Below are 27,824 nucleotides of genomic sequence, written 5' to 3'. Positions count from 1 at the left end.
TCGCAATAGGCAATGTGTGGAGGAGATTATCAACCAAAATCATTTGCCATAGAATTAGAGAACCTCTAACACTTTTTCTATACCCACACCAACTGGGAGTTTGCGTCTCACATGGAGCAGAAGCAGCAGTCCACGCTGCTCGTATTTACTACTATTTTCCACACCAGCAGGAGAAAGTGTTTTTAAAAATAGACTTCAGAAACGCATTTAACGAGTTAAATCGTGATTCTATGCTCATACAGGTAAAAAACAGTTTTCCATCAATTTATCGATACGTACATCAGTGCTACTCGCAACCGAGTAACTTATACTTAGGAGATGAAATAATCCTCTCTCAGCGTGGCGTACAACAAGGCGACCCTCTTGGCCCTGGTTTGTTCGTACTAACTTTACAATCCATCGTTAATAGTATCAATACAGAACTGAACATATGGTATTTGGATGACGGGACTATAGCTGGAGACAAGGATACAGTAGTAGAGACATTAGAAATGATCCGTACACGGGCTAAGGAGATCGGATTGCAAATAAATTTCTCCAAATGTGAGATCAGCTTTCTCGGAGTTTCCAATGAGCAGTCTAATAACCTCTTCAAGCTGTTTGACGAAGCCGCACCTGGGATTCAAAGAATTTCGACAGATGACGCCAGCTTATTAGGAGCAGCATTATCTAATGAGGCAGGACGAACAATATTAAAAGACAAAATTTCTAAATTAGAATTCTTTTTTACATGTCTTTCCTTGATTTCAGCTTACTCTGCCTTTTACCTACTACGTGCCTCATTGCGCATGCCAAGGCTGCTGTACTTTCTTCGCTGTGCTCCTTCTTGGCGGGATGCTGATCTACTGGAATGCTATGACAACACCTTGAAAACCGGTCTAGAATCTATCCTGAATTGTTCACTCAACAATAACTCTTGGTTGCAGGCGTCCCTTCCTGTTAACCACGGAGGTCTCGGCATTCTTCGCGTCATGGGTTTGGCTATTTCATTCTTTCTGTCTTCATTCTATGGCGCTAAGCCATTGATCGAGACCATTCTCCAACAAGATGTTAGCCTAGTATCGGATTCGGATGTCAACGATAGCATTGCTAAGTAGTCATCTATAGTGGGATCAGATCCCCCTGACCTTGATAAGAGAGGACTATAATCCTCTTGGGACGATTCTCTTATATATCATCACTTTTCAGCTCTGCTTCAGTCATGCGATAACCCAGAAGATAAGGCCAGACTTCTAGCTACATCATCTCCAGAAACAGGCGCTTGGCTCCATGCTATCCCGTCACCTTCTTTAGGATTACATCTTCCCAATGACAGTGTTCGAATTGCAAATGCACTGCGTTTGGGAGCAGATGTTTGCGAGCAACACAGATGTCCTGCCTGTAGAGGTGTCGTAGACAAGAATGGCCTTCATGAACTCTCCTGTGCCAATAGTGCGGGCAGATATTCACGCCACTCCAACGTCAACGACATTATCATGAAGGCACTAATTTCAGCAGGCGTTCCTTCTATATGTGAACCGTTGGGATGCAGTCGTGCAGACGGCAAGAGGCCAGATGGTATGACCCTAATACTGTGGAAGAAAGGAAAAGCACTTCTATGGGATTTTACTTGTTCCGACACCTTCGCCTCTTCAAATCTACATTCTTCCTCAGCACAAGCTGGCAACGTGGCTGCTCGCCGGGAAACAGAAAAGCGCAGAAAGTATAGCAATTTACTCGACAAATATCATTTTGTCGCTATAGCTATCGAACCGGGTGGTTCATGGGGTCCCGAAGGCCTTAACTTTATAAAAGAAGTTGGTCACCTCATTTATTTATCGTAAGGATATGCTAGAGCAATCCCTTTTCTACTGCAACGCATCAGCATGGCAGCACAAAGAGGGAACGTTGCATCAGTTTTGGGAACGCTACCCTCTGGTAAGGAACTGGAGGAGATCTTTTGTCTTTAATCTTGGCGAAGGTTTCAGGATGCTGTTGCGAGGCTTATCACAATAACGTGTATTAGTGGATAATTATATTTTGATATTCTGTAAAATGTAAATTATGCACTGTTCAAGGAATGTAATATTTTGTAGTTTTGCCAGCGAACTTAATGCAAAGTGGGATCTTATTGTTGTCTAATTTCTAATTTTAATTAACTTTGAATGTTACAAATTTGAATGAGGCCGTCGGTTTTAACAATATTTGATTGTTAAATTTTAATGTAAATAATTAGGCAAAAATTGCTTTGTTGTTTCTTAACTTTATAAAAAGAGATTTATTGTTAATTTGAATAAATGGAAATTAAAAAAAAAGGCTATCATGCAAGTCCAAGCTCTGAAGATTTTTCTGAGGATTTACTGTTTTTTAATGTGGCATTTATCAAAAGAAAAGAGTGGATGATTTTGTCTTCGTTAACATTCCACCAAACCTCATTATATGTCAACTCAACTTTCATTTTGTTTTAACCGTGAACAATGGGCATTGTGGAAGAACCCCAAAGAAAACATGAATGACTTTGCAAGAAAATCAAATACTTTTAAACTGAATTATCATCGAATGTTTCTTTATCGTGGTAAGGTTAAATTCGATATTTATTCTTTGCTATTTCAACACCAAACAAGTCAACAACTGGAAAGTCTTAAAGAAAATAAACAATACATTTAGATTGTGTTAAATTTGAATAATGTTTCTCTAGATTTACTGGGACATCGTTGTTCTGTTAAATATATATATTGTGTGTGACATATTTTAAATATTCACCCGAATTCAGACTTGAACCGCCACTGTAACTCTGTTCCTCCTCATTCTTGAATAAACACTGGAGACGTTGGTAGAACCTTGCATTTGTGCTGCTATTGGCACAAGAAGGTTTTGCCGGTATTAGGCTAGCATTCCCTTCCCTTCCTCCCATAGGATCATTTTGAGAACATAATGACCTTAGCTTTTGATTTTTAAGAAGAATATTTTAAGAAGAATAGTTCACAGAAGATTATTCACTTCGTGTGTCGCCATCAATAAGATTTACACGTTAATAAAGTTTCATAATCTTATCGAAGATTCAGAAAACAGAAATATTTGTCGACTAAACTTCCTGTCACTCCAAACGTTAAGCCTGTCTCAGACGGGACTGAAGTAAGGCTGCGATTCACGATCTAAAATTCACGACCTTACTTAACGATCGTGCGAGAAGTAACTTGCCCCTAGTTCGGGTTGAAATTTTCTGCTGTCCTTATTTGGATTCTGACTTGGAAGAAATAGAAACAGTTTCTATTTCCATCTGGATTTTCATACAACTACCAATCAGAAAAGAGTAGCGCATGACGACATTTAACTTAATTTCTTGCTGTAATTTCAAAACAATTCTGCCTGGACAAGAGAAGCATTGATAGTATTATTAATAAAGTCATACGAAAAATATGATTTTTTATATAACATGAAGCACGATAACAGGTACGTAAGAAGGAATTTTTTTTTTTTTGGAAGGGGACGTAAAGCTCTTTTAAGAGGGTCAAATTCAGTATGAGCATAAATTATGTTAGAATAAGTGAAATCATGTCTGAAAGTAGACCTAATTTTCAAAGAATTCGGGATTTCGGGGTTAATTCCGAACCTGAAGACCCCATCTTTTGCATACGTCCTGGATGGCTTTACCTTTTCAATTCGATGAATTGACCTCCCTCCCAAATAATAGTAAGTTATTTCTGCAAATTAAAGGAAAGCATTATTCAAGTTTTACTAAAAGCAAAAATGTTTTATGAGAATTATCATGTCATAGATGATCGCACATTTGAGAAGGGATGACGTAAACGTGATACTCGTTCATAAGAGTTTAATTAATTAATTAATTAATTTATTTATTTTGCGTTCAGGAGACCACAGTATTGTACATTTGTACATGCGGTATAGAACATGTCAAATTCTATTATTGTCTATATAATAAACTACTACTATACTACCTTATACATCACATTAGTCTTACAACATGATACATATATGTACATAGAAATACCATACCTTATCTATTCATCTACCTGATTTTATTCATAGTGCGAGAATCTATAGTTTTTTTCTTTACATTATGCTATCTTCATTTAGTATTTAGGAAACACGTATTCAAGATATTTGATTATAATAATATATAAATAAATATGACTATTCATGTAATAATAAAATAAAATACCTTACTATTGATTCATACAACTACCAGTTTCTAGCTTGAGCATGTTCATAAAATTCCGAGACAGTATAAAAGCAGTGCTCTTGTAGGTACTTTGTTAGTCTTTGTTTAAAGAGGTGATCAGATTCTGAGTTTTTTATGTTGGTGGGTAAGCTGTTATAAATTTGTATTCCTGTATATTTTGGACCTTTCTGGTAAAGTGCTGTATTATGATTGGGAATTGCAAAATCGCTTTTGTTTCTGGTATTGTATGTATGAATGTCACTGTTGCATTTAAGAGACGGTTTCAGGTATTTTCTTATAAAGATTGCAGTTCGCAATATATAAAGGCAAGGCAGTGGGAGAATTTTAAGCTCACGGAATATTCTTTTGCATGATACTCTTGATTTTGTACCTTTCATTGTTCTCAGTACTCTTTTTTGAATCTTAAAAATTGTCTTACTTTCTGCTGCGTTTCCCCAGTGTACTATTTCATACGTATGTAGACTCTCAAACTGACTATGATAAATTACTTTTAAGGCTGATATCTTGAATGATGTCTTCACACTTTTTAAGGCATAGTGCACTTTACAAAGTTTCTTTTGGAGTACAGATACGTGCCTATCCCACGTTAGTGTATCACTTACCCAGAGTTCTAGAAATTTCGTTGCTTTAACGTTATCTATAAATTTATTTTTAATAGATATGATTGGATTATTTACATGTGTATTTCGAGAGTGATGAAAGTTTATTACTGTAGTTTTATCGGTATTTAATTTTAATTTATTATTTTCAAGCCATGAGCTTAATTGTTTTTCACTTAATGGCTATTTAAAAAATAGTTAAATAACATGTTTATCACTTAATAGCAATAGCAATATCACTGTAAGTAAGGGAAATGTTGCCTCCATATACTTTATAGATATATGTCTATAAAGTATCCTACCCGAAGAAGTTTCTTACGCTCTATTAGCACATCTAACTGAGACAAAAAATACGTTAATCAAAATTAAAATAAAATCCGGAAATCAAACATATTACTACATGTATATATATATATATATATATATATATATATATATATATATATATATATATATATATATATATATATAAGGGAGAAAAGACGCCCATTCACTATTGCAATAGATGTTCACATAGTTCATTTCAAACTAAAAGATTACTATATCAGTTCGAGAGACATACTTTTCAAACAACATTCCAACACACACTCATATCCACCAAGGAGATATCTGTCGTTACTCGTTAAATATAAGTCCTTTCCAAGCTTTTCTCTTTGAAAGAAATGTCGTGTCATATTCCGGAAATTCAAGTTTCATATTAATTCAAAATTGTGAAACGACATAAATGATACTCAACAAAATTACAATAAACCAATTGAAATAAACTAAATTTATAATTAACACTAAAAAAAGGAAAATTTTGAAGTTAATTATAATTATGAAATTTCGTATTCTGCGCATTAGGATAATAAATTTTAATGACAGATGTACATAATTAACAACGACTAAAATCTTATCCTGTGTGCCTCAACGAATCTTTGGAAATGTAGTAGTTCTAAAAGAATTTTTATTATAAACAACATGTAATAACATATTTGGGATTCAGAAAATGGTTAGCGATTCGAGAACTAATTTTAAAATTTAAAATAGTTAAATAAATTTGTTATAAAGCCAAAATATTATCCTACTAGATAGTTGCTTCAAGCAACTTTTAGGTAATGTAGAACATTTACGCATGTAATTATTTTGTATCATTATTCTTGGATTGAGGAACAAACCATTCAGTATTAAAACATTCGACACCAATGTGTCTTTATCTCACGACCATACGAGCTTAACTACCGTGATTTACAATTGATTACAACTGATTAGTGCTTTAATTAATTGTTCAAGACCGGGTACGGATACCACTTGAACTTATAGGACGTCCCTTTCCCCGATAATTCTAGAAGTTGGCCCAGCTAAAATGCAATTTTTTAAGTATTTTTGAATGAATGGAGTTTTTCATGTTTTTCTCCATTTTTTCACAGTGGAAAATATGTATTCCTAAATGAGAATATAGCGGTATAACTAGGGATTTTCTAAGATTCTAACCCCTAACTTCAGTTTTTCTACGCTATTATCAACACCTGCGGTTTATGATAGAAACATTATAGTTCAATTTGTCATTTAAAGGAATCTCCACTTCGTTGTGAAAAATACAGTGAAAATGAATTTTACTGTCTTTCCACCATCAGGATCACAATTCCGGTTTTTAACATCCCTGCTTAAATCTCAGCCCAGATTTTATTTCTTTTATCTACCGTATGAAAATGCCGGGGGCTACTATCACTTGGGGTGTTCAGAACACAAGGGATTCAAGTTCAATTATCAAAGTTGTTAGAAAAATAACAAAGTTTGTATACATAGAAGAACAAGTACTGGTGTATGCTATATAAGAACTATTTACAATACCTGGACATTAATCTTTCTAGCTCTGAAAAGAGCTTCATAGGGAAATCTTAACCCGTAAGTTGTATGGACCGTCTCTCAGAACGCTGCGACTTTTTGTATCACAGGGTGTGTACTAAAATTCCAAAAGGAAATTTCGTGACTTTTTCTTTCCCAAATTATAAAATTTAGTAGCATTTTAAAGAGTGAATTTGGTGCGAATTGGGCCAAATTTTCATGCATGAAACAGAAGCGTGCTTTGCTTGCGATTTAGTAGCGTCTAAAGCCAACCATAGACACTTTTAGTGGTGAATTTTGACCTTTTATAGAACAAAATGTTCCAGACTATACTTATATTTGTACAGATTTAAAAAAAAAATCATGACCTAAAAGCTAAATTTCGTGACTTTTCTTGACTTTCATGACCGTTTTCTGATTTCGTGACTTTTTCACGACTTTCGTGACTTTCGTTACCGATAGACACCCTGTATCATTATATTTTCTACACTCCTATCACTACCATTGGATCTTCTCCTCTACCTTCCTGTCTAGCAAATGGTTACGTATTGTGAAATTTGTGGTATAGTTGATCCTCTGTGTGCAGCGCTGGAGGCGTCGCACGGTCTCACAGCCGTACTATAGTAGTTACGTAAATATTTTACGCTTTAGCAGTCTTTCGTTATTTGCCAATTATTAGCAGGTTGTGCCTTACCGTGTGGCTCGTCTTACACCATACATCAAATAATGAGCCAGAGACTGGAAAACCTGAAATAATAATATTTTATAACATGACTAAAGGCGGAGTGGATACTCTAGATTAAAAATATACAAATTACATGTCTAGTCGTCGAAAAAGACGATGGCCATTCACTATTTTCTTTATGCTGCCTATGCTGGTTGTTGCGTATGGTGTCAATGAATATGTTTTGCATCAAGCCTATGTTAAGTCCGCAGTGATGACAAGACTTGATTTCATGAAAATGTTGGCAAAATGACCGCTTAGGCATCACATGGAACGTAGTTTGTTCATTGGACATCTGACACAGTGGTTGAGTTTTTCAATCAAGAGCATACTGCAGATTGCAAATGGGCTTTCCACCATCCGACACGAGTGAGGAGTTCGAGAAGAGGAAATCGTGGCCTTCTGTCCACTGCGTCCTAAGTGGAAAGAAAGATATTCATGCCAGTGGTGTGGTGCAGATGTGCTTTCAGTGCAACAAAAAAAGTTCCAACTACCTACCCGAAGAAAGTACAAGTCAGAAAAGTTAGTACGGTGCTTTTTTTACCGGCAAAATCGATTTTCTTTACTTTCACCATCATATAAGAATGAAAAATTAGTTTTATTAATTACCTTTTCACTAAACAAAAATATAACAATACTTTCTTGTAGATTTGAAAAAGCTAAAACTCCATATTCTTTTCTCCGTTTTTACTGATTTTTTGTCAGTGCATCTATAAGGACAATAGATTTTGAATTAGTGTTATTTTGACTGTATAGAAACAGAAAAATAAATTGAATATTTCAACAATTAAAATTATAAAATAACAGTGAAAGCATTGTTGCAACTTTTGACTGTTTCCTTTCTCATTGTTTTAAACATATAAAACTTTTTTACATAGTGAAATTACTATGTTTTATTTTTCTATAAACAATTAAGATATGTAGGATAACATTTTTAAAACTATATAATAAAACTACTTTTCAGAAAATGTGAAACAATGCGGTCTGACAGACCTCTCCATAGTAGTTATGTGATTATTTTCGTCCGTAGTACTTAAGGGTTAAGTATAAAATATCACCAAAATATCCAAAAGTTATTTGAATATATTGAACACTTAGTGCCCCATTTCGTAATTACGGCAGAGATTAGAATTTATTTTTTAATTCTTCCTTTATTTTTCTTTACAATTTTTAGTTTTCAGGGGTGATGAGAACCCCACAAAAATTCTTAGGGGTTATCGAGAACGTTAAGACTTGCGGATTGACACTCCTGTTTCGTTCTCTAACATAATTTTTCATTCACGTAAACCGATTTCAAAATTATATATTTTCTTTCACAACACTTAGGGACTTTCCAATTTATATTAAAAGCTTAGCATGAAATTAGTTGTTGTCCAGCCAACATACAGAAGGATAAAACAAAATGTATCTTCGCTTATCATTTTAGTATTCCACAAATATGCCCCGAGGCTAAGAGAGGCGATGATGACAATGATAGGGAACGAAATGAGAATTAAGAAAGCGGAGTGAAACAGAATAACACGTGTACAGGGTGTTTGTTCAGTACAAAATTCAATTGGCGCGAGCTGCGATTGAACCAAAGGATATCACTAACTGATTATACGACAAATAGAACTTTTGGAGTGGTTGTGCAATAATATAATGAGAATTAAAAATAACTAGTCTCTATAAAAGAGTTGAATGATAATAGCTTCAGTGCATATTCATTTACACACGTCGGTGAATAAGGCACTAATTCTGTTAAAGAAACAGGTCTATGTTGACTATATTGAAAGGTGATATCATAGTAACAAGTTTTAAAGAAAGACGTAAATTTCCGTTCTCACTAAGGCCGTGCACTGAAAAAAAAAAGAACCTGCAGAACGTACCTATAAAATATACAATATAACAAATATCCTGCTCGACAGCATTTAGTTTGATTTTTATAGTCAGGATACGACTTTTTTTGCCGTTGTATCAAAATTTCCAAACTCTAGTTAAGTCGTAAGCAGGGGTAGGTCCTGTGGGTCCGCTCCCCTCCAAATTTTAACTTTTCTGTAAATTTAGTGAATTTTAATGGCAATTTTAGGATTATAATATAAAATACCCTAATATTGATTTTGTAACCCTCCCGAAATAAATTCCTGCGTACGCTGCTGCTTATAGGTTTAACTTCAGTATATCTCCAATTGTATGAAGGTGCTGGATTAACTTCAAAACTTTTGTGACTTATACTGCGAAACGAAGCTAGAGTTATGCTTACCTAAGTCAAACTACAAGAGACTATGATGTAATAGTCTGTGTAAAAACAAGTAATAGTGTTACGTTACATCCGTGAAAGAGTTTATTTATATTTTCTCAATTAATATTGAAGCCGGAAATGGCAGTAGATTTATAATATTTCCGGCTTTAGTAGAGAATTTAGTGCTTTTAATTTATGAGTAGGTACTGTAGTTTTCAAAGCATTTTTGTCCTTATATCCACCGTCGCTTCGCGCCAGTTCCCTACGGGATCAACTCTGCAAGTTTTGTCCAGACCTGAAGGGGAATAAGCAGGGTGTTTTAGAACAACACTGACAACGTTTGGGAGGTGATTCGTAACACCAAGATAAGACATAAAAAATATAGAGCAACCTGAGAGTAGAAGAATAGAAGAACCCTACGATAGATGGATTTGACCTTTGATCTTTGGACTTGGCCTGGGAAAGTTCCCTGGAGACCTAAACCGGCCTAAACCAGTATGTTTCTATGTCAGAATAGCGGCCCATACACGTAAACACATGCCTGAAGAAACAGCCCGACTTGTATGAAAAATGATAAAACCACAGGCAAGTTGATCGTGTATGGCCTCGTTCATTCATGTTAAAAGTTTTCAAAATCTTCTTAAAACATGTTTGATGTTTTTGCCGTTCTGCATGCATGTTTACCGTGTATGGGCTCGTTCATGCAAGGTGGCTGTTTTATATTTAGGTCCGCCAATCACGACAGCGGAAGAAATCACGTGACTCTCCTCCGTCGCATGCCAAGGTTGTTCAAGATGGGTGATCGTTATTCCTGGAGCATCAAAACATAGAGAGAGAGAGAGAGATGCGTTACATGACAAGGGATTCTGTGCATGCATTTATTCAGGTATACAAAGAAGTACCATGTTTTTGGAAGGTAAAATAAAAATTTAAAAAAAAAACTACTGTGTGGGGAATGACGTAAAGAATTCTACATTTGAAAATCTAGAAAAGCTGAGAGAATTTCAACCTCACTCCACATTTGATAGTTGTTAAAAGGAGGATAAATACGTTGCGCTCCAACTACAGAAGAGAGCACATCAAAGTGAGAAAAAGGAAATTAAGTGGTTCTGCCGCTCATGAAATTTGCATGCCAAAGTTATGGTACTACAGGGGTGTAGCCAGCAGGCTTATCTAGGGGGGTCGTTTTTGAGGAGAGACAGCTACAATCTACAAAACCCCAAAAAATGTGTTACAGCTAGAGATTTTGAGGGCTGAAAAAACGGAATTTTTTTGTTTCCGTCCGAAAATCTAAACACACTGTTTTCTTAAGTTTTTTTCTTCAAAAATATTATGTACCAGGTAGTTTTTATTATACTTAACCAAGGACTACTGCCCCGAAGCAAACGTTATACCTTCGTGTAAAACTATTTCAATCCAAGTCCTTGTACACAGAACCTATCTACATAAGACTGATTTTTTTTTAATTTCATTTAATTTCTTTAAAATTTCCTGACAAAAATATTTATTTATTATTCGTGACTAAAAAACATTATAATTATTTTATTAACAGCTATATATCACTTCCTGTTTTACACCAAGTGGAAAAAAGCGAATAAAATTCAAACTGAAAAACTGAATTAAAACGTTGTTTTTCACCATATTTTCCAACATAAAAAATGTGTTTTTTTAAAACACTCAGTTTACGGCGATAGTTTTGTAGCAGTATTTATAGTACCTTGTTGAAACGTTTGTCTTCAAACTGTCAAATATAAAACAGGGGCGGATCCAGGACGGACTTCTGGGGGTCGGTGGGTTATAATACTGCTACTTAGAGCTACCTTTAAGAGCTTCAAACTCTGGGATGGGTTTTATTTATATATAAAATAAGAATTCTTCATCTTCTGGGGGTTATCGCCCCTCTGGATCAGCCTCTTATATAAAATCACAGTAAATCGTGTAATCTGCTGTTACAAATAAGTGTATATATATATATATATATATATTTCGAAGTCCATTTGTTTGTTATGAGTTTATATTGACACAAATCTAAAGAAAAAATACACAAAATATTATAATTTGTGTGGAATAATTTAGTTCCATTATCTAAACCATTTCCATCCAATTTGGACATGTTGGCGTGGGAGACCCGGGTTCGATTCACAGTGGGAACTAATGTGGTTCGGATTCCACGTTAATCAGTAGGTCCACGTCTCATATAGCCTCGATGCTGAACGGGACGTTAAACTCAAAATCAACTCAACCAATTTGGAAGTGATCCGCACAGGAGCACTAGATCAATCGATTGTAGTAGATGTGGTAGCAACCTGTGCATTTGGTCATTCCTTACACAGAAGATACACCATATTATTTTTCAATAGGTAAATAATTTAACGTAAATTATTAATTATATGTAAACTTTGTTATATTTAAATGACTGGAGCAATATAATTTTACGATGATGTTTTAAAAACTGGTCGTTTAGGGGGTCCAGGAAATCATTTGGGGGGACTGGCCCCGACGCCCTCCTCCCCATGGCTACACCCCTGTGATATTACGATTAACTTTAATTTTTATCGGATTAGGAAGAAACACGTGTAAGCAAAAGCAAACTAGATGAATACAGCAGTGATGAAGAGCCTGATGAGTCATCTCCACAGATAATTAAAATAAAATATTATTGCAACTAGTTTTATTTTCACACTTATTCCTGTGTACTGGCATGTAGAATTAAGATACCTCGATGCTCACTACTAGTTGGTAGCAATCATATTGTCTTACCATTCGACTCTTCATGGTCTCCGTCCTCCACATTTCTCAAACAACTTCTAGTAAGTTGAACAGCATGTTGGTGTGTGTGTGTGGGCAAAAAATTCTTCCAACATTCATGATGAGACAAATCTTTCATGAATGTTGGTCATGCAAGTTTGTACATGTATGGGCCGCTAATAAGGAAGTATACTCTTAGACGCCTACCGGCTGTGGAAACAAAATGAAACATGCCTTCTTCGTGTTCTCGTCGTATATTGGATACTTATTTGAACCCTTCCGCTCCGCCTTTACCTGCGAAGCTAATAACGGAAGCTTCTTATAGCATTGGGTAGCTATTTTAGACCCCACCTCAATCCTTTGATATTCAGTGATCGAAGCTTCCCAATTGATTGGCTTTCGTCTTTTCATTTTGTATTGAATAGCTATTTTGGTCCCCTTAGCCTTCTGACAAAGAGTATACTTATATATATATATATATATATATATATATATATATATATATATATATATATATATATATATATATATATATATATATATATATATATATATATATATATATATATATTCATTGGCGTTAGGCCCCCCTGTAGTACACCATATGATAAATATCGTTCGAAGCTCTTCATTTCGAAACACTATAATGCTTTCAAGTGTTCAATGTTTTCTCTCTATCCTTCATCGAGAATCGAACCGGGATCAAAGTTGTATTAAATTGTAAATAACAAAGAGAAAAATAAAAAATACAGCATCACATTATTACGAAGCTAAGAACGGAAACTTCTCCTAGCATTGGGTAGCTATTTTGGACCCCACTTCAACCCACTGATATTCAGTGATCGAAGCTTCCCAATTGATTGGTCTTTGCCTTCTCGTCTTATATTGGATAGCTATTTTGGACCCTCTTAGCCCTCTATCGAAGAGTATACTTACGCCTACTAGCTGTAGAAACAAGATGAAACATGGCTTTTCCTTTTCTTCTTCGTATTCTCGTTCTGCATTGGCTAGTTGTTTGAACCCCTGCCCTCCACCCTCCTTATGAAGTTAAGAACGGAAGGTTTTCATAGCATTGGGTACTATTTTGGATCTCACCCCACCCTTGTTCCTCGTACGAAGATAAGAGCGGAAGCTTCTCACGAAGCTTTTCACCAGATTGTATGAAATTATTCTTAGTTGTTAAGGTAAATTTTGTATTTCACGATTTTTTCTGAAGATATGGGATGAAGAATGATATATGCAGATGCTCTCATAGATTAGGAGCTGAGTTATTAGTTTCAAAACACATTCCCATGGAAAACGATGCTTAGTATTCAAATCATGAAACATGCTGTTGCTAAGCGTTAGGACTCACCTGTGGGAGACTTTTCATCCTGGGAACGTTCCCAGGGTTCTTGGTTGCTAAGATGGATATCAAGGTTCACGATTGTTTTAAAACGTATTGAACTTGTAGACATAATGCTCCCACTAAAGGCACATATGCGTACTTTTTCAGCGAGAATCGAACTCAGTAAATGAAGTGTGTTTAAATTTCAATGCTCTCCCTCTGGAAATCGAACTCAAGGACCACGTTCACCACACATCCGTATTAGCTATTAGACCAGCTTGGAAGACTAAAAGAAGATTTTCTTTATTATTAGTTGTCCTATCTCCTTCCGAAGCCTTCGGCTTACTGTACCCTATATGTTATAATTGAAGCATAAATTGTCTTCAAAATTCGATTAAAAGAGAACTAAGAAAGTAATTTAGTTCTTTTTTTATTTTACAAGAGAGGAGGCATTGAAGAAACCTTTGAGTATTGAAAATAGGAAATTGGTATTTGTCACAACTAATTAGTACAAGTACGATTTTGCAACTGACTTCCAGATCTGCATGGTTTCCCCGGGCCGCGACAGAGGGCCCAAAATGAAAATAAAAGGATTTAGAAAAAATGCAAACTTTCTTCAACTTTCTTCTTTTTAGGTACGTCCTACAGGCATGTGAGTGGTAGTGTCTGAAAGCCTGTTCTATTCGGAAGAGAACGACGTATGACTCACTATCCTACAATTATTAAGGATGCGTTAGGGATTTTTTTTTTAAAATTTGGATTATAGGGTATTCTGGGATATTTTGGGGATATTCGCAGAAGGAAATGTTTTCTCGTCTTTAGTATTGAAGAGATGGGATTGATACTTGTCACAAATTCTATTTTCGAAGTGATTTCCAGATCTGTCTGTTTATCCAGAACTGTGCCAGAGGGCTTCAAAAAGGAGATTTGTTTACAAAAATTCCGATTTTACTCAACCATTCCTTTCTTAGGGACATGAGAGTGGTACTGTCTGAAAACATGCTTTCTTCTGAAGAGAACAGCATATGAATCGTGATCCTACGATAATTTGGGACGTGTCAAAAAGTTTCTAAGTTTTGTAAGGTGCATTTAAAAAAAAAAATTGGGTGCTTTCTGATGCTCTCGCAACATGGGAAAAATTTTTCCCACACTTACTAGTGAAGACAGGAAATTCTAGTTCGTCACAAGTAATTAGTGTACTACGTAGTATTTCTAAAAATTATTTTCCAGGTTTGTGCGCAGACGGGGGGTCAAAGAGGGCCTCAAATTTGAAGGTTTTGACAAAAAGAAAACCGATTTCCCTTCAAAAGATTTCTTCAGGTACATGGTAAGAATATGTCAGTAGTACTGTCTGAAAGCCTACTTTATTTTAAACAAGACGTATGAACCATAATCCTACGGTAATTAGGGATGTTACTGTATGTTCTTGAAATAAAGTCAACAAAAACACATAAAAACATATCTAAAAAGTGTTAGCGTTATTCAAAATTTGAAAATAAATTCCGCACCATTTGTATAACTGATATATGTGAGGCTCATTTAAAGCATGTGTTCTAAATTTAATCTTTCAGTAAATATCTTTCTATAATTTAAAACGCTTGAGATTCTCGCTGCTGTGTTAACGTATGCTGACAAATTTCACTTTCGACTAAATATTGATCCGAATTACCGGGAGCAGTTAGTTCTTTAATTCTATGTATTAATATGTGTTTTAAAAATTTCATCTAATTAATTGTCTTCACAAACACTTGGAATGTGTGATTTTTTTTTTTTTTTTTTTTGCCAAGATGCCATAACAATATGTTGTTTCAAAAATGGGTAAATCCCCTTCCACAGTGTGGGGATATCTGACGATTTTAACCTGTATGTACTAAAATGTTTCCGGTTCCGAATTCAAGTTAATCAAGTGTGTTAACATATGAGCTGTAAAACTTGATATTAAAAAAAGTCATTTTTTACAGATTTGGCGCCTGTGATTTTCATTTGCATGTTTTAACGTGTGTTTTTCCAAACGTCATTTATGATTGAATCTTTTCGGAACCTTGCAACTTTATGTACCAACATATGTCTTCTTAAATTTGCCTTATGATTAAAACCTTTTCTGCACTCTGAGCACGTGTGAGGTTTTTCACCTGTATGTATCATAATGTGTGTTTTTAAATTAGATTTTTCATTAAAGCCTCTACCACACTGTGCACAAGTGTAACGTTTTTCTCTTGTATGTATTAACCTGTGTCTTGTCAAGCTTGACCTACCACTAAGTTTCTTACCGCACTCTTGGCACGTTACATGTTTTTCGTCGCTGTGGATCAACAAATGTCTTGCCAAAACAGACCGAACATTAAACCCGTTTCCACACTCTCCACACGTGAAAAGTTTTTCACCTATATGCATTAACATGTGCGTTTTCAAACCTGATTTATGGTTAAATCCTTTGCCACATTCTTCGCATATGTGAGGTTTTGCACCTGAATGTACTAACAAGTGTATTGCCAAGTTTGACTTCTGATTATAACTGTGTCCACAAACTTGGCAAGTGTAAGGCTTTCTGCCTGCATGTATTGGCATGTGTTGTGCCAAATGTGACTTTAGTCTAAAGCTTTTTCCACACTCTTTGCACTTGTGAGGTTTTTCACCCGTATGTATTAACATGTGCTTTGCCAAATCTTTCTTATTGATAAATCCCTTTTCACAGTGTTGGCACTGGTGAGGCTTCTCATCTCTATGTATAAACATGTGTGTGTACACATGTGACCTTTGACTAAAATCCTTTCCACACTCTTGGCAAGTGTAACGTATTGTACTTTTATGTTTTAACGTATGTTTTGGAATATATGATTTTCCCATATATCCCTTTCCACTCTTTTGCTCCACTCTATATATTAAAAAGATGAAAGCGAAATAGTTATACCACATATTATAAAGAAAGATTAACTTAGAGAGAGAAGTTAGTGCATAGTCTTATCGTTTAAAATAAAATTTGACAAGCCTCTAGTTTTTGAAAATACCCTGCTTGGAGGAAGATGAATCAAGCTTTTTTCCTGCCTAATTCAAAATCATGTTTCATTCTGGTGTTATTGCACTAAAATTTTCACAGGACAAACGTAGTGTACACTCTTTAGTATATAGGCATTTTATACCCTGGTATGACGCGGATTCATAACATTAAACACATAGAAATAATCGAAAAAGCAGTGACACGTACTATATATCGGCCAACAACCGCATTGAAAGTCAAAAATATGACCATAAAATTCGGGCCCAAATTAAAAACGGGACAATGTAGAATATAACGACAACGACAGAAGATATTGGAAAAGATCTAATGTACAAAATACTTAAGCTTGTCGATGCAAGGAAATGAGATAGAATGGGACGATGAGAAGAAAGCAAAATATACACTAATAGAAAAAACATTTGTGCAAATTGTCACTACGTATTATGGAATTGACCGATGAGAGTGGCAATGTGCGAGAAGAAGAAACGAAAACAGAAAATACAAGTTTTTCTTTTAAGTATGTATGTCGCGGGTATGCAAAAGGAACAGATTCATGTCAATGTACGACGATGAGAGAACACGCAGGAAGGATGTAAACCCCGCTCATATAGGTAGCCGAGGAGAAAAAAGTGCACATTGGGTTACATATATCGCGTAATAGTAACAAAGATCAGATGCATGGTGGAAATACGAATCTGTGCAAGCAGTAGTAAGAAAAAAAAAACATTGCAGAATAGAAAATAATAGCAAATTGTCCACATATACAAAATAAACAGAAACGGTAATACAACTACCACGCATGAATATCAACATTATATCTCTACGAAAATACGCGTACACACGCACGTTCAACATATCTAAACAGGGGTATATATTCGAAACAAGATGCTCACTCCTAATATTAAGTTGAAAAGTTACTTCTGTGGAAGAAACAGTCAGAAAAGAACACTGTTGGCACGACGAACACTTGGTGATGGGCATGTTGTAGCACTTTCATTCGGAGACCATTGACGTCAACTGAAGGAATTAAATCTCTCCTGGATTTTGGAAGAAATTGGTGGTGTTGAAAAATAACCCAAATGAAAACTACACGTCTTGGAATAGACATATGTACACTGGAGTCGACAGTTGATCATGCACAAGGTATTGAAGTGTAACGACATTGTCTCTCTTGTGTAGATTGCTGTCGAGTTGCTGAAATCGCACCGCAAAACATACATATAGTTGAAAATTCTTCCCAATTCGGAAACCATACATGTCTAGAGTTTGTATTATTCCAGTTGTGTGTGTAGGTATGTTCATAATTTTGAACTGCTGTCCAGAGGTATTATTCTTGCCAAGTTGGATCGATTCTAACCTCTCCACGAATCGGCTAATAGTACCTTTTCTTATTGACCTGTGGAATGATAATTCATTGCATCCACGTCTAAATGGTCTGTTTTGTCATTTTTCTAGATGACGTAAAATTGTATAGCTTTTGTGGGTAGAACATTGCTGAATTCGAGGACTAAATGTACCATGAAAGTTAGTCAGCGCTATGAGCATGTGCGACAGGAACTTTCCACAGGCAGATATAAAAGGCTGAATTCTGTACCTATGTGTTATGGCAGGTAGAGATTGATTTGCTGCTGTAATATGCTTTTCGTCTCGGATAGCCAGTCCTTATAAGTTAAACATTAGTACGCATTCGGTAATACACGTAACTCATTTATACGGCGATAAACTGAATTCGAAGTTTCATGACCTCAGAAATAAAGTTTTTCTACTGGATGTCAACATGGAGTAAACCCAGCCACCAAGGACTCCTATCATCCACTTTAATACGATCTTGTTGTTTAATGTGCTCTTATCGCTTTTGACATTTCGATTTCTCTACTGTGTAGCAATATGAGACATGTTCCTGACGTATATTTTGTTTTAATTCACGCTAAGTGACTTACTCAAATCTTTGTTCTTAAATTTCATCAGTCTTTTCTCCTGCGTATTAATAATAAACTATATAATACGATATCCTGGGCTTGTTACAATGTTTCGTAATAAAGCTTCACTGAAGGCGAAATAGGGGAAATCATCCTTCTCTCAACGTGGTGTTGCATGAGAATCCTGAAAATGAAATGAAATGAAATGAAATTTTTGAGTTTTACGTCCCACGGTTATGCCGGTTAGGCTAAAGGAGACGGCATGAGAATCCTGTCTTTGACAAGATATCTTGTACACCTGCTCAACACAGGTTCATCATTCCTACTCGATTACAAGTACTGTTGACAAGTTATTCTTAAAAATTCAAATCTGCAGTGGGATAAGTCTATTCCAATATCTACATTTGTTGCAATGATTACAGCAACAACTATACCTCACATAAAATTTTATACATCCAGAGCACATTTCTTCTACAACGCGACATAATAGATATTAAACATTAAAGTTATAAAAACTAGTAACCTTTACCGATGCACATACTAATAAAAGTATAGTGAATGGGACGCAAGGATCAAAGACGTATATGGGATAGCTTTCTGGTTCGCAGATGAATTTCTCTAGATAGTCTGATCTATTTGAGAAAGATTCTACAGAAGCTGTTGTTTATTTCTTATTTAGTTATGTTGTATTTGTGCGCTCCAAGACCAGAGAAGTTTCAACATTCAAAGAACAATTAACGAAAAATTAGGACAACCATTATGCTACTTATCTGCGACAATGACCACATAAAGGCCTACAGCTCGAAATGTGATTTAGGAACAGTATTTCGAAAGCCATAATCGCGACTGCAAAGTGTATATTTAAACGTTTTATAGGTAGAATCAAATTACGATCCGGGTTTCTTCTTCCCTTCACGAATTTTATTACAAATTCTAAGTACAATGTTCTTGAATTACTAAGATTAATTCAATTGTGTCGTCTTCTCCTAAGGATCTGTTGAAGCAAACAGGTGTTTCTTCTCATCTTTTCTGCTCTTGCTGTTCCATTTTCTGTTTCTGTTAAGTACTTGTAATTTTATTGTTCCTCTTCTGTTTCTGGCTATGCACAAGTCCGTGCTAACAAAATGACAACCATTCGTCAGAGAATGGTTTTAAACGATTTATCGAGTTATCCTATATCCTGTTCATAAATTTGGAAGGTAATTCGACTCTGAACAAATCTGGATTAAGCTTCTGTTTTATTTCTGCCGGTCCTTCGTAGTCAGTGGTAAAATGTTTCGGAAGACCATGCTTTATTGTAAGGAAATATACTAAAATGTAATCTCGTGGCTTGTAAGATGGTTGTTTATGCCGTTCGTCATAGAACTTTTTATGTAAAATGTATGCCTGCTAAAGATTGGTTTCCACATTCTCTCTAATTGGGTTATCTTTGTCAAATTGTATGTTTTGTTTAGACCCAAACTTGCATTCCGTTGGAATCCAAGGCTCATATCCAAATAATAAGAAGCTCGATGTACATTGAATATAATTGTTAGTGCTCAAAATAAAGTGTAGTAGCCATTTTTTCAGACACTATGATGCTCTTGTTTGAAAAATTTGATACAATTTTGTATAATTTTGTTGGTTTGCTCTACGTATCCATTCGAAAACAGAAAGTATTTATGCTGGGGAGTATTTATAGGTGAAATCGTAGTTCTGCGAAAGATGTAGGCGAGCGGCTTCCTGTACTGGATGTTGGTCTAATAAAATGTCGTAAATGCTCCGAATTTTGGAGTTGGATCATGTTCTAAAAAGTTGTTTTCCACATTTATTGCGTTCATTGTTTCCGCGACAACGTAACGCGTAGTTAATCCTGTAGCTACGAATATATATTTATTTCGTCCTTCTTCGCTTGGAAATGGTCCAAGTTCGTCAGACACTCACGTTGTTGCTAGGTCTCCTACTCGGCTTCTTTTCACTGGTAGCTTTTTTAATTGACTATCTGGGCAAGTGCAGATTTCATGAGCAAGATGAATCTTTAGATATGGAATATAGTTTCTTCATAGGAGTTCTAAAAGATTTTGCAAATCCAAAGTGTGGTCCAGTTGCTTGTCTATGAAAGGTTGTAAACCACAAGTTGGCTAAAGACTTGGGTATACATAAAAGATGTAATAGTCCGTAATCGGGATGATTTTGTTTTCTGTATAGTATGCGGTCTTTAAGACAAAAAAAAATCATGACGATATTACTGGAGATTCAATTCGGTTCCTTTCCCTCTAAGACAGAGATGACATCTTTGTAATTGTTGCCTTTACGATGTTCCTTTGCTATACTTGGTATAATATCGCTATTTTCTACTTGTAAATAATTGGCTTGAAGACTGTTGGATCTAAAGGTATGACAATCTTCAGTTTTTTCTTCACTATTCCCTTTATTTCCTTCTTCCTTTATGATGCCTTTCTTTGTTCAAATCTACTAATTATGTCGGCTGCGTCATTGGAACCTGGCAAATACTGTATGTTAAAGCCATAGTCGGCTAGGAATAATTTGAATCTCGTATACTACCCAACCTTATCGGGTTGTGTATCTAAGGTGGCTAAGCATTTGACGTCCACATAGAGATTTTCTACTTGTCAGTTTTTGGGTCATAAGAAGTGAGTTCCTCCTGCTTGTATCTTCCTGGAGACAGTATACACCCGTATTTCTTAGGGAATCGTGAAAATGGAAGAGAGAAGGAGCTCGCAGTATATCTTCCTCCAATTGTCCAAAGAGATTATCATGTTCCTTTGTTCATTTAAACTTAAATTTAGTGGTTACCATTGTTGGAATTGTATAGTATTTCTCGTGAAGTCCCTAATATGTGCTCTAAGATACGAACGTAACCCAATAAAACTTTTGAGAATGCGTGTTGTAGTTGGTGTTTTAAAATCTTATTTTCCCAGCTACTTTTGGTGATATTTTAATGGATTCGCCGCTTACAAGGTACCCCTATACATTAAGCTGGTGATAACATAAGTGTGTTTTCTTAGGAAATGCACGAAGATTTTTTAGAAGTTTTTTTGAGTTTCTTGAATAGTAATTCTAAATCCTGTAATTGCTTGTGGAAGTGGTAATTCCCGCACGCGACATTATCGGCAAAACTAGTAATACTACTCGGTAGTCCTTTCAAAATCATCCTCGTTGCAATTGACAGCAATTCGGAACATGTTCTATGTCCCGTAACGCACCACAAATCTCGTACGACCTTCTGGTGTGATTTACCTGGAAAGTCATGCATTTTGGACTTTTGGAATGAAGCAAAATTTGATAATAGCTGGCCGATAGGTGCAAGGTGCTTATGAAAGATTTTTTCCTTGAGAACTTAAAACGTATTCTCTAGATTGGACAGGTAAACATACTTCGTATAACTGTTACAGTTCTGCAGGTTACGGACAGTCCGAAATAATTGTGTTTGGTTTACGTAGAACCACAAGTGGAGAACTGAAATCACTACTGTGTGGGGGTCCAATAATTTTTGCATGAAGTACTTGAATTTCTTTGTCTACTAGTCCCGTATATGAAGGGGAAATGGTAAGGCTGACTTAGAAATACAGCTGACTTAGAAAATCTAATCTTATGAACACATCCCCTACAATATCCAATATCATCAGGGTATATGTAAAAATGTTCCTGTACTCGAATAGTAATTCATAAATTGCCAGTTTTTCAGTTTTGCTTAAGTTGGGGTTGACGTCAAACAGGTCTTTCTTTTCAAAAAATTCTATGTATTTTTGTCCTTTTGCAATCTAATTTTTTCGTAGATTAGTATGCTTTTCCTAGAGAAATTCGTATTTCTAGAGCTTTAAAAGAAATTTCTTGACCTTCTTCTAAAAAACCCACTGGTATATTCTTCTTCAAAGTAGTGCTTTGGCTATTGTGATTCGAGATTCAAATTGCTATTATGTTAACGTCAATTCTCTGGTCAAGAGCGTCTAATCTATATCTCTCGAGTATTCCAAAAAGCAATGACATACGAGAATTCTGTGTCATCTATTTTTGATTTGCTGCCACTGGAATGAATATATGCGAGCGGAGAGGAAGTGTTACGTTTTTAGTCTCGTATAAACAGTCTTGCAGAGGTTGGACCATAACTCGAGTTGTAAGAGCTGATAATGCGTCTTCCTTGTTCTCAGCTGATAATCGAGGCTTCCGAGGATATTTAAAGAAATTACGTTCTTGTTCAAGTCTATGGTGGAATAAGTACGTTGGAGGAAATAAATTCCAAAAAAGATTGATATTGGCCTGTCAACTCTCCGAAAGTAACGACTAATTGTGCTTTGTCCTATTTTAAATGTTATTAGTGCTATTTGTTTTAAATAAAAATTTCTTCCCGAAATTAATTTCACTACCGTCTGAAATAAAATTAAATCTCTTACAGATGGTATAGGATCTAAGGACCACATTCAAATTGTGCTTCCTGTATTCGATTATTGCAATTTGGGTTCCTGATTTGGTTTTTATTGTTAGATTTGATCTATCATTTGTCTTCTAGAGTGATGTTTTTGCGTCTATCAAATTTTCTGATGGGTTTTCTATTGCAGGAATTTCGTAATTTGTCATTATAATTACAAATTTCATTTTTTTCTTCTTCGTAATGTCGGCCCCTTGCCAAGAGCGGCCGTACACGTTTTTTTGACGCTTTAAACAAGTGAAAGCTCTATGTCCCCGTTTTGTATGTATACAACATACTAATATTTGGTCGTTCGTAGGTGTAGTTTGTAGACTGTTCTGAGAGTTTCGCTTTCTTCTTTTCTTTATTAGGGTATTGGTTATCTCTCTTCCTATTCTTTAGTTGACTTCTATAGCTTGACTTCGCAATCATTAATGATAACTCTTCCATTTTATAGGCCGAGTTAGGTAAGTCAGGTTGAAGAGAATTTTGTTCATGGTGGAGAACGGTAATCAGTTCTTTGCTAATATTATGATGTTCTGGTGGATAGGCGCTGATGGTTGGGAGGACTTTGATGGGTGTTAAATTTTACTGAGATACAGGTATATAACTGTGCGTTGAAAGCATTTCGGGTTGCGTCTGTATAGCATAAGTATGATGGTACGGTCGTTGAATGGGGTATGTCATTTTTGGTTCATTTGCTAACATATATCATGGTTTCTGTAGGTTAGGTGTAGGGTTTTGGCCATATAACGTATGCAATTAAATCTTGATTTGTTTATATACTGAATACTAATAGCATTAGGAAAATCCAATATCTCTACATTCCCGCCACTAAATCTTACTGAACGACGAGAAAAGGAACACTGTCGTTTCAGGTCCAATTACTTATTGAACGCACAGTATATTTTGTACTAAATCAACTTTATATGTTATAAATAAAATAAATAAATTATCACACATCACTAAAAACACTTAAATCACTAGCTTTAACAGATAATAAATGTAGCAGTATACCAATCAATCAATCGATATTTCACCAATAGTAAATATAGACGAAGAATAAACACAATAGAAAGAGTTAATTTGTCAATATGTACGTACAGTAAAACCTGCCTTCAGCGGACCCTTTATTAAACGGAAAACTGTCTTAAAGGGAAATATTTCATGGTCCCATGGATTTTGGAGTAAAAGACATGTAAAAGTCCCTTCATTAAGCGGAAACTGTGTTATGCGGAAAACGGAAAGCAAAATAAACATTTAACGGAAAATTCTGAGTTTCAGACTACATCGTTTAGAAAATTTTTAAACATCCTGTGAGAGGGTAAACATACTGTCTGTGATAAATACTTCGTTCTTTTGTTAAATCTTTATGGGCAGTGTTGACATTCGTCAATCACTACTCATATTCAGCTCCCACAATTTTTCGCTAGTCCTACGTAGCATGTCAGCTGTCAGTCTTCTTTGTAGGCGTACTTCTGTTCTTCTTGTGTAGCAACTAGCGACAGCCAACAAAAATGAGAAGAAAACTGACAAAACAAAGTTCTGGAAAAAAGGAATTGAGGCAAAGCCAAGGTGACCAGACGTCCCGTTTTAGCCGGGACAGTCCCTTATTTTCAACCATTGTCCCGTTTTTTTCTGATTCTCAAACGGGACGCCTAAATGTCCCGTTTTTAAGCAAACATGACCCAGGTACCCCATAATTATTACTCAAAATATAAATGATCAATGCTAATTCTACACTCTTCCGTATCAACACTCATTGGGAAGGTTCAGCCGTGTCTAGAACTTCTGAATATTCAAATGAGAATTGAGTGTTCTGTGGTTCAAGTGGGAATTGAGTAGGAATTCTGAGTGTTGAAGTAGTTAAAAGTATTTTTGGGTGGTACTTAAGTTAGAAACGCTGTGTTATCATTCTTACTTGTGTATTTTGTAAATTGAAAACACTGCTGAGTCCCTAAATGCAATGTGGAAGCCCCCCCCCCCCGTCGCCCATTCCTATGCGTCCCGTTTTTGAAAGTAAAAGTTCTGGTCACCTTGGGTAAAGCAGAAGTTATATATCTCCATCACGTGTCATGAAAACAAGGAGGAAAGAGTTCAGAGGACTTTCAAAATTCCAGAGAAAGCTTTTCTGTGTCCTGAAGGATACCGCAGCCAAGTAGTAGCAATGTATGCAAAAAATCCTGTTTGACTATTGGGAAAAATAAAGGTAAGAGTGCACAGCATATTTTGTGTTTATTTTAAGTTTTTTTTAGTATTAATCCGTAGAAGGAAAAAGTACTGTAATTGAGCAAGTTGCGTACATCAATATATTTTCTCATTATGTCCGTTATAAGCAAATATATTTTTTTAACGGAAAGGTCTATCTCCATTAAGCGGAAACCTGTCTTTAACGGAAATTTTTGCGAGTCCCGCTCGATTCCGCTGAAGACAGGTTTCATTGTATATGTTTCTTGAAAGCATCATCTTTTCAATGTCGTGGATAGTTCCTATCTTTTCTTCCGTATAAATTATTGACGTAATCTTTAAAATATATAGCAAAATAAACTGAAGCACATGGTCTTGTTTATAACATTGAACTTGAATCTGTACAATGCTGAATCAACTCAGCTTCAGCTGCGAGATAATCTAAGCCAAGTTGGTCGTTGACCATATGCAAAGGACGTAGTGAAGTTGAAACAGCTGTCACCAGAAGGCACATGTTATCGGCTAAGCTGCATCCATGTCGCTGGGCGTCACGGAATACAACTGTAGAAGAGTTTGAAAATGATTGAAGTGCTTGACTATATTATATTTATAGTAGCTATTTTCCGTGAAGCAAAAACTTATTTGACGTGTGATAAGGTGAGTATTACGTGCATAAAAAATGAGTGTGAACAAAGAAGAAATAACATTCAGCAACGTATCATTCCTTGCATCGGTTGGTGGGGAAATTGTGAGGTTCAAATCTGAGCGCTGATATCTCTTGATGTCCATAGATCATCTTCTTCCTATGTAACGGTGACGGTAACGGTGGAGGGTATTAGTGGTTAAAATATGAAACAAAATTTTAATAACCTCCCGTTATCCGGAATCTCGGTAGCAGGAGCGCACGCTCCGAAAACAGTGTATCAAGAAATAGTGAACTCAAATAAGAATACTAATATTAATACTACAACACTCTTGGGTCGTAGTCGACAACTTACCATTCGAGCCTTCAATACAAATATCCACAATGTTGTAATTCACGAAGTTGTCAGACGTAGCGTGGACGTAGAGAGAAAATGCAAGCTAGACTCAAAAGTTTCAGAATACACTTGCGTAAACCTGTTATTAAAAACCATACGTATTTATTTACTATATTTGTTTCTATAATACCACATTCTATCACAAAACAGCATTCATATACACAACAGATAATGCTCACCACAAACGAACAATCTTTTGACGTAAACAGTAGCTTCAATAATGACTTGGTAACGTCACTCACTCCAATTATTGATACCGTTCAACATAAAACCGAGATTGACAAGTAATTTAAAGAAACATGATATTTAGAACAAGGAAACACAAAATACTATATACAACAAAAATAATAATAATACATGCAATAAGGTTTCTCTACTATACTTCTAAGTCTTTTCAGAATAAATGAAAGTCCAGACGACAGTAGCAAATTATGTTATTTCATAATTCCAGAAAGAATTGTTTTAGAGAAGCTTGATTTCTTATTTATTTTATATTTATTATTTTAATTATTTCCTTTTTACAGATGCACTAAATTGTTATATTATACTTGCCGCTTGGTATATTTGTTTCTACCTTCAGTTCTGTCTTTGCCTGAACAGATGATTCACTAGTGAAATACTAATTTGAATGTAAAGTGACTAACTGATTGACACTTGATAGTCGCGACTGGCGAACTTTTATTTAAATTGAATTCAACTTATTACTGATATTTCAAACATTCTTCACAGACAAATACGTTAGTTAGCACAGTTTTCAGAAATAATGCAGTTATTTAACGATGTTATATCACTATTGTGGTTGTTAGATATTTTTATAGCTATAATTTGAAGTAATATTCCGCTATTATATAGGCCTATATCAAATATAGATTGATTTTCTTTCAAGCGCTTTTTGTGGACATATGTTTCAAACTTAAGCTTAAGACTAAAAGAATTCAATACAAAGGAATGCGTTCATATTGTGCGCTCATTATATGCACGACGTTCTATATTTACTGATCCTTTAGAGTGTCTACAAATTATTAACTTCTACTAATATAGACTGGCGCAAGAAACTTTATATTTACTTTTTGTAGCACTGATATGCAGTATCCAATAAAATAGATTAGATTATGAGTGAGGTATTTGAAATGAATAATATTACATCGGCTTACATAAATAATCTATCAATATTGCAGTTTTACTTTTTATATGCGCATATGTTATTACGGTAATATCAAAAGAATTCTATAAGGTTACGAGTGCAAAGCATGCTTTAGTGTGTCGTATACTGTATACAAATACCACTTGTTTTAATTCTTTTCGTTGACATTAGTACGTGACATGCGATGTTTACTTGCAGTGGCTGGCTTCTTCACGAATATGGCTTACTTGTTAGTTTCTTACCTTGACTGATAGGTTAACACAAAACAAAACAAGTTCTTAAACACATCTTGTTCTATTAATTCACCTACAAATACTTCTTCATAGTTGCAATTTTATCTTATTCTTTTCTTTATACTTTCCCACTTGTTCTTATTACACTGCATTTCTCCTCTTCTGTCAACCTGCAACCTGCTCCTCTTGCTCTCGATTCAACCTGCTGCTTCCTGATCATGTGTTGACAGTGTTGCCAGTGAAGTTTAGACATTGGTGGAGTTCAG

General features: G+C 35.4%; 1 protein-coding gene across 6 annotated transcripts in view; it reads right to left on the bottom strand.

Moving 5' to 3' along the window:
- The window catches only part of LOC145689869 (uncharacterized), an 87,380-nt gene that overhangs the window by 38,236 nt on the left and 21,320 nt on the right, over positions 1-27,824 (bottom strand). For 4 of the 6 annotated variants that reach the window (XM_081764145.1, XM_081764147.1, XM_081764146.1 and 1 more), the window contains exon 3: positions 14,733-16,504. The exons of 1 other annotated variant lie outside the window; for it this stretch is intronic. In XM_081764145.1, the coding sequence (XP_081620271.1) occupies positions 15,622-16,504 (883 nt within the window). In that variant the 3' untranslated portion in view covers positions 14,733-15,621. One more of the 6 variants, XM_081764151.1, reaches the window with a different exon arrangement.

This window comes from Thermobia domestica, chromosome 7 (genome assembly GCF_964235325.1).
Source record: "Thermobia domestica chromosome 7, izTheDome1.hap1.1, whole genome shotgun sequence".
NCBI lineage: Eukaryota > Metazoa > Arthropoda > Insecta > Zygentoma > Lepismatidae > Thermobia > Thermobia domestica.
This window is presented reverse-complemented; position numbering and strand designations above follow the sequence as displayed.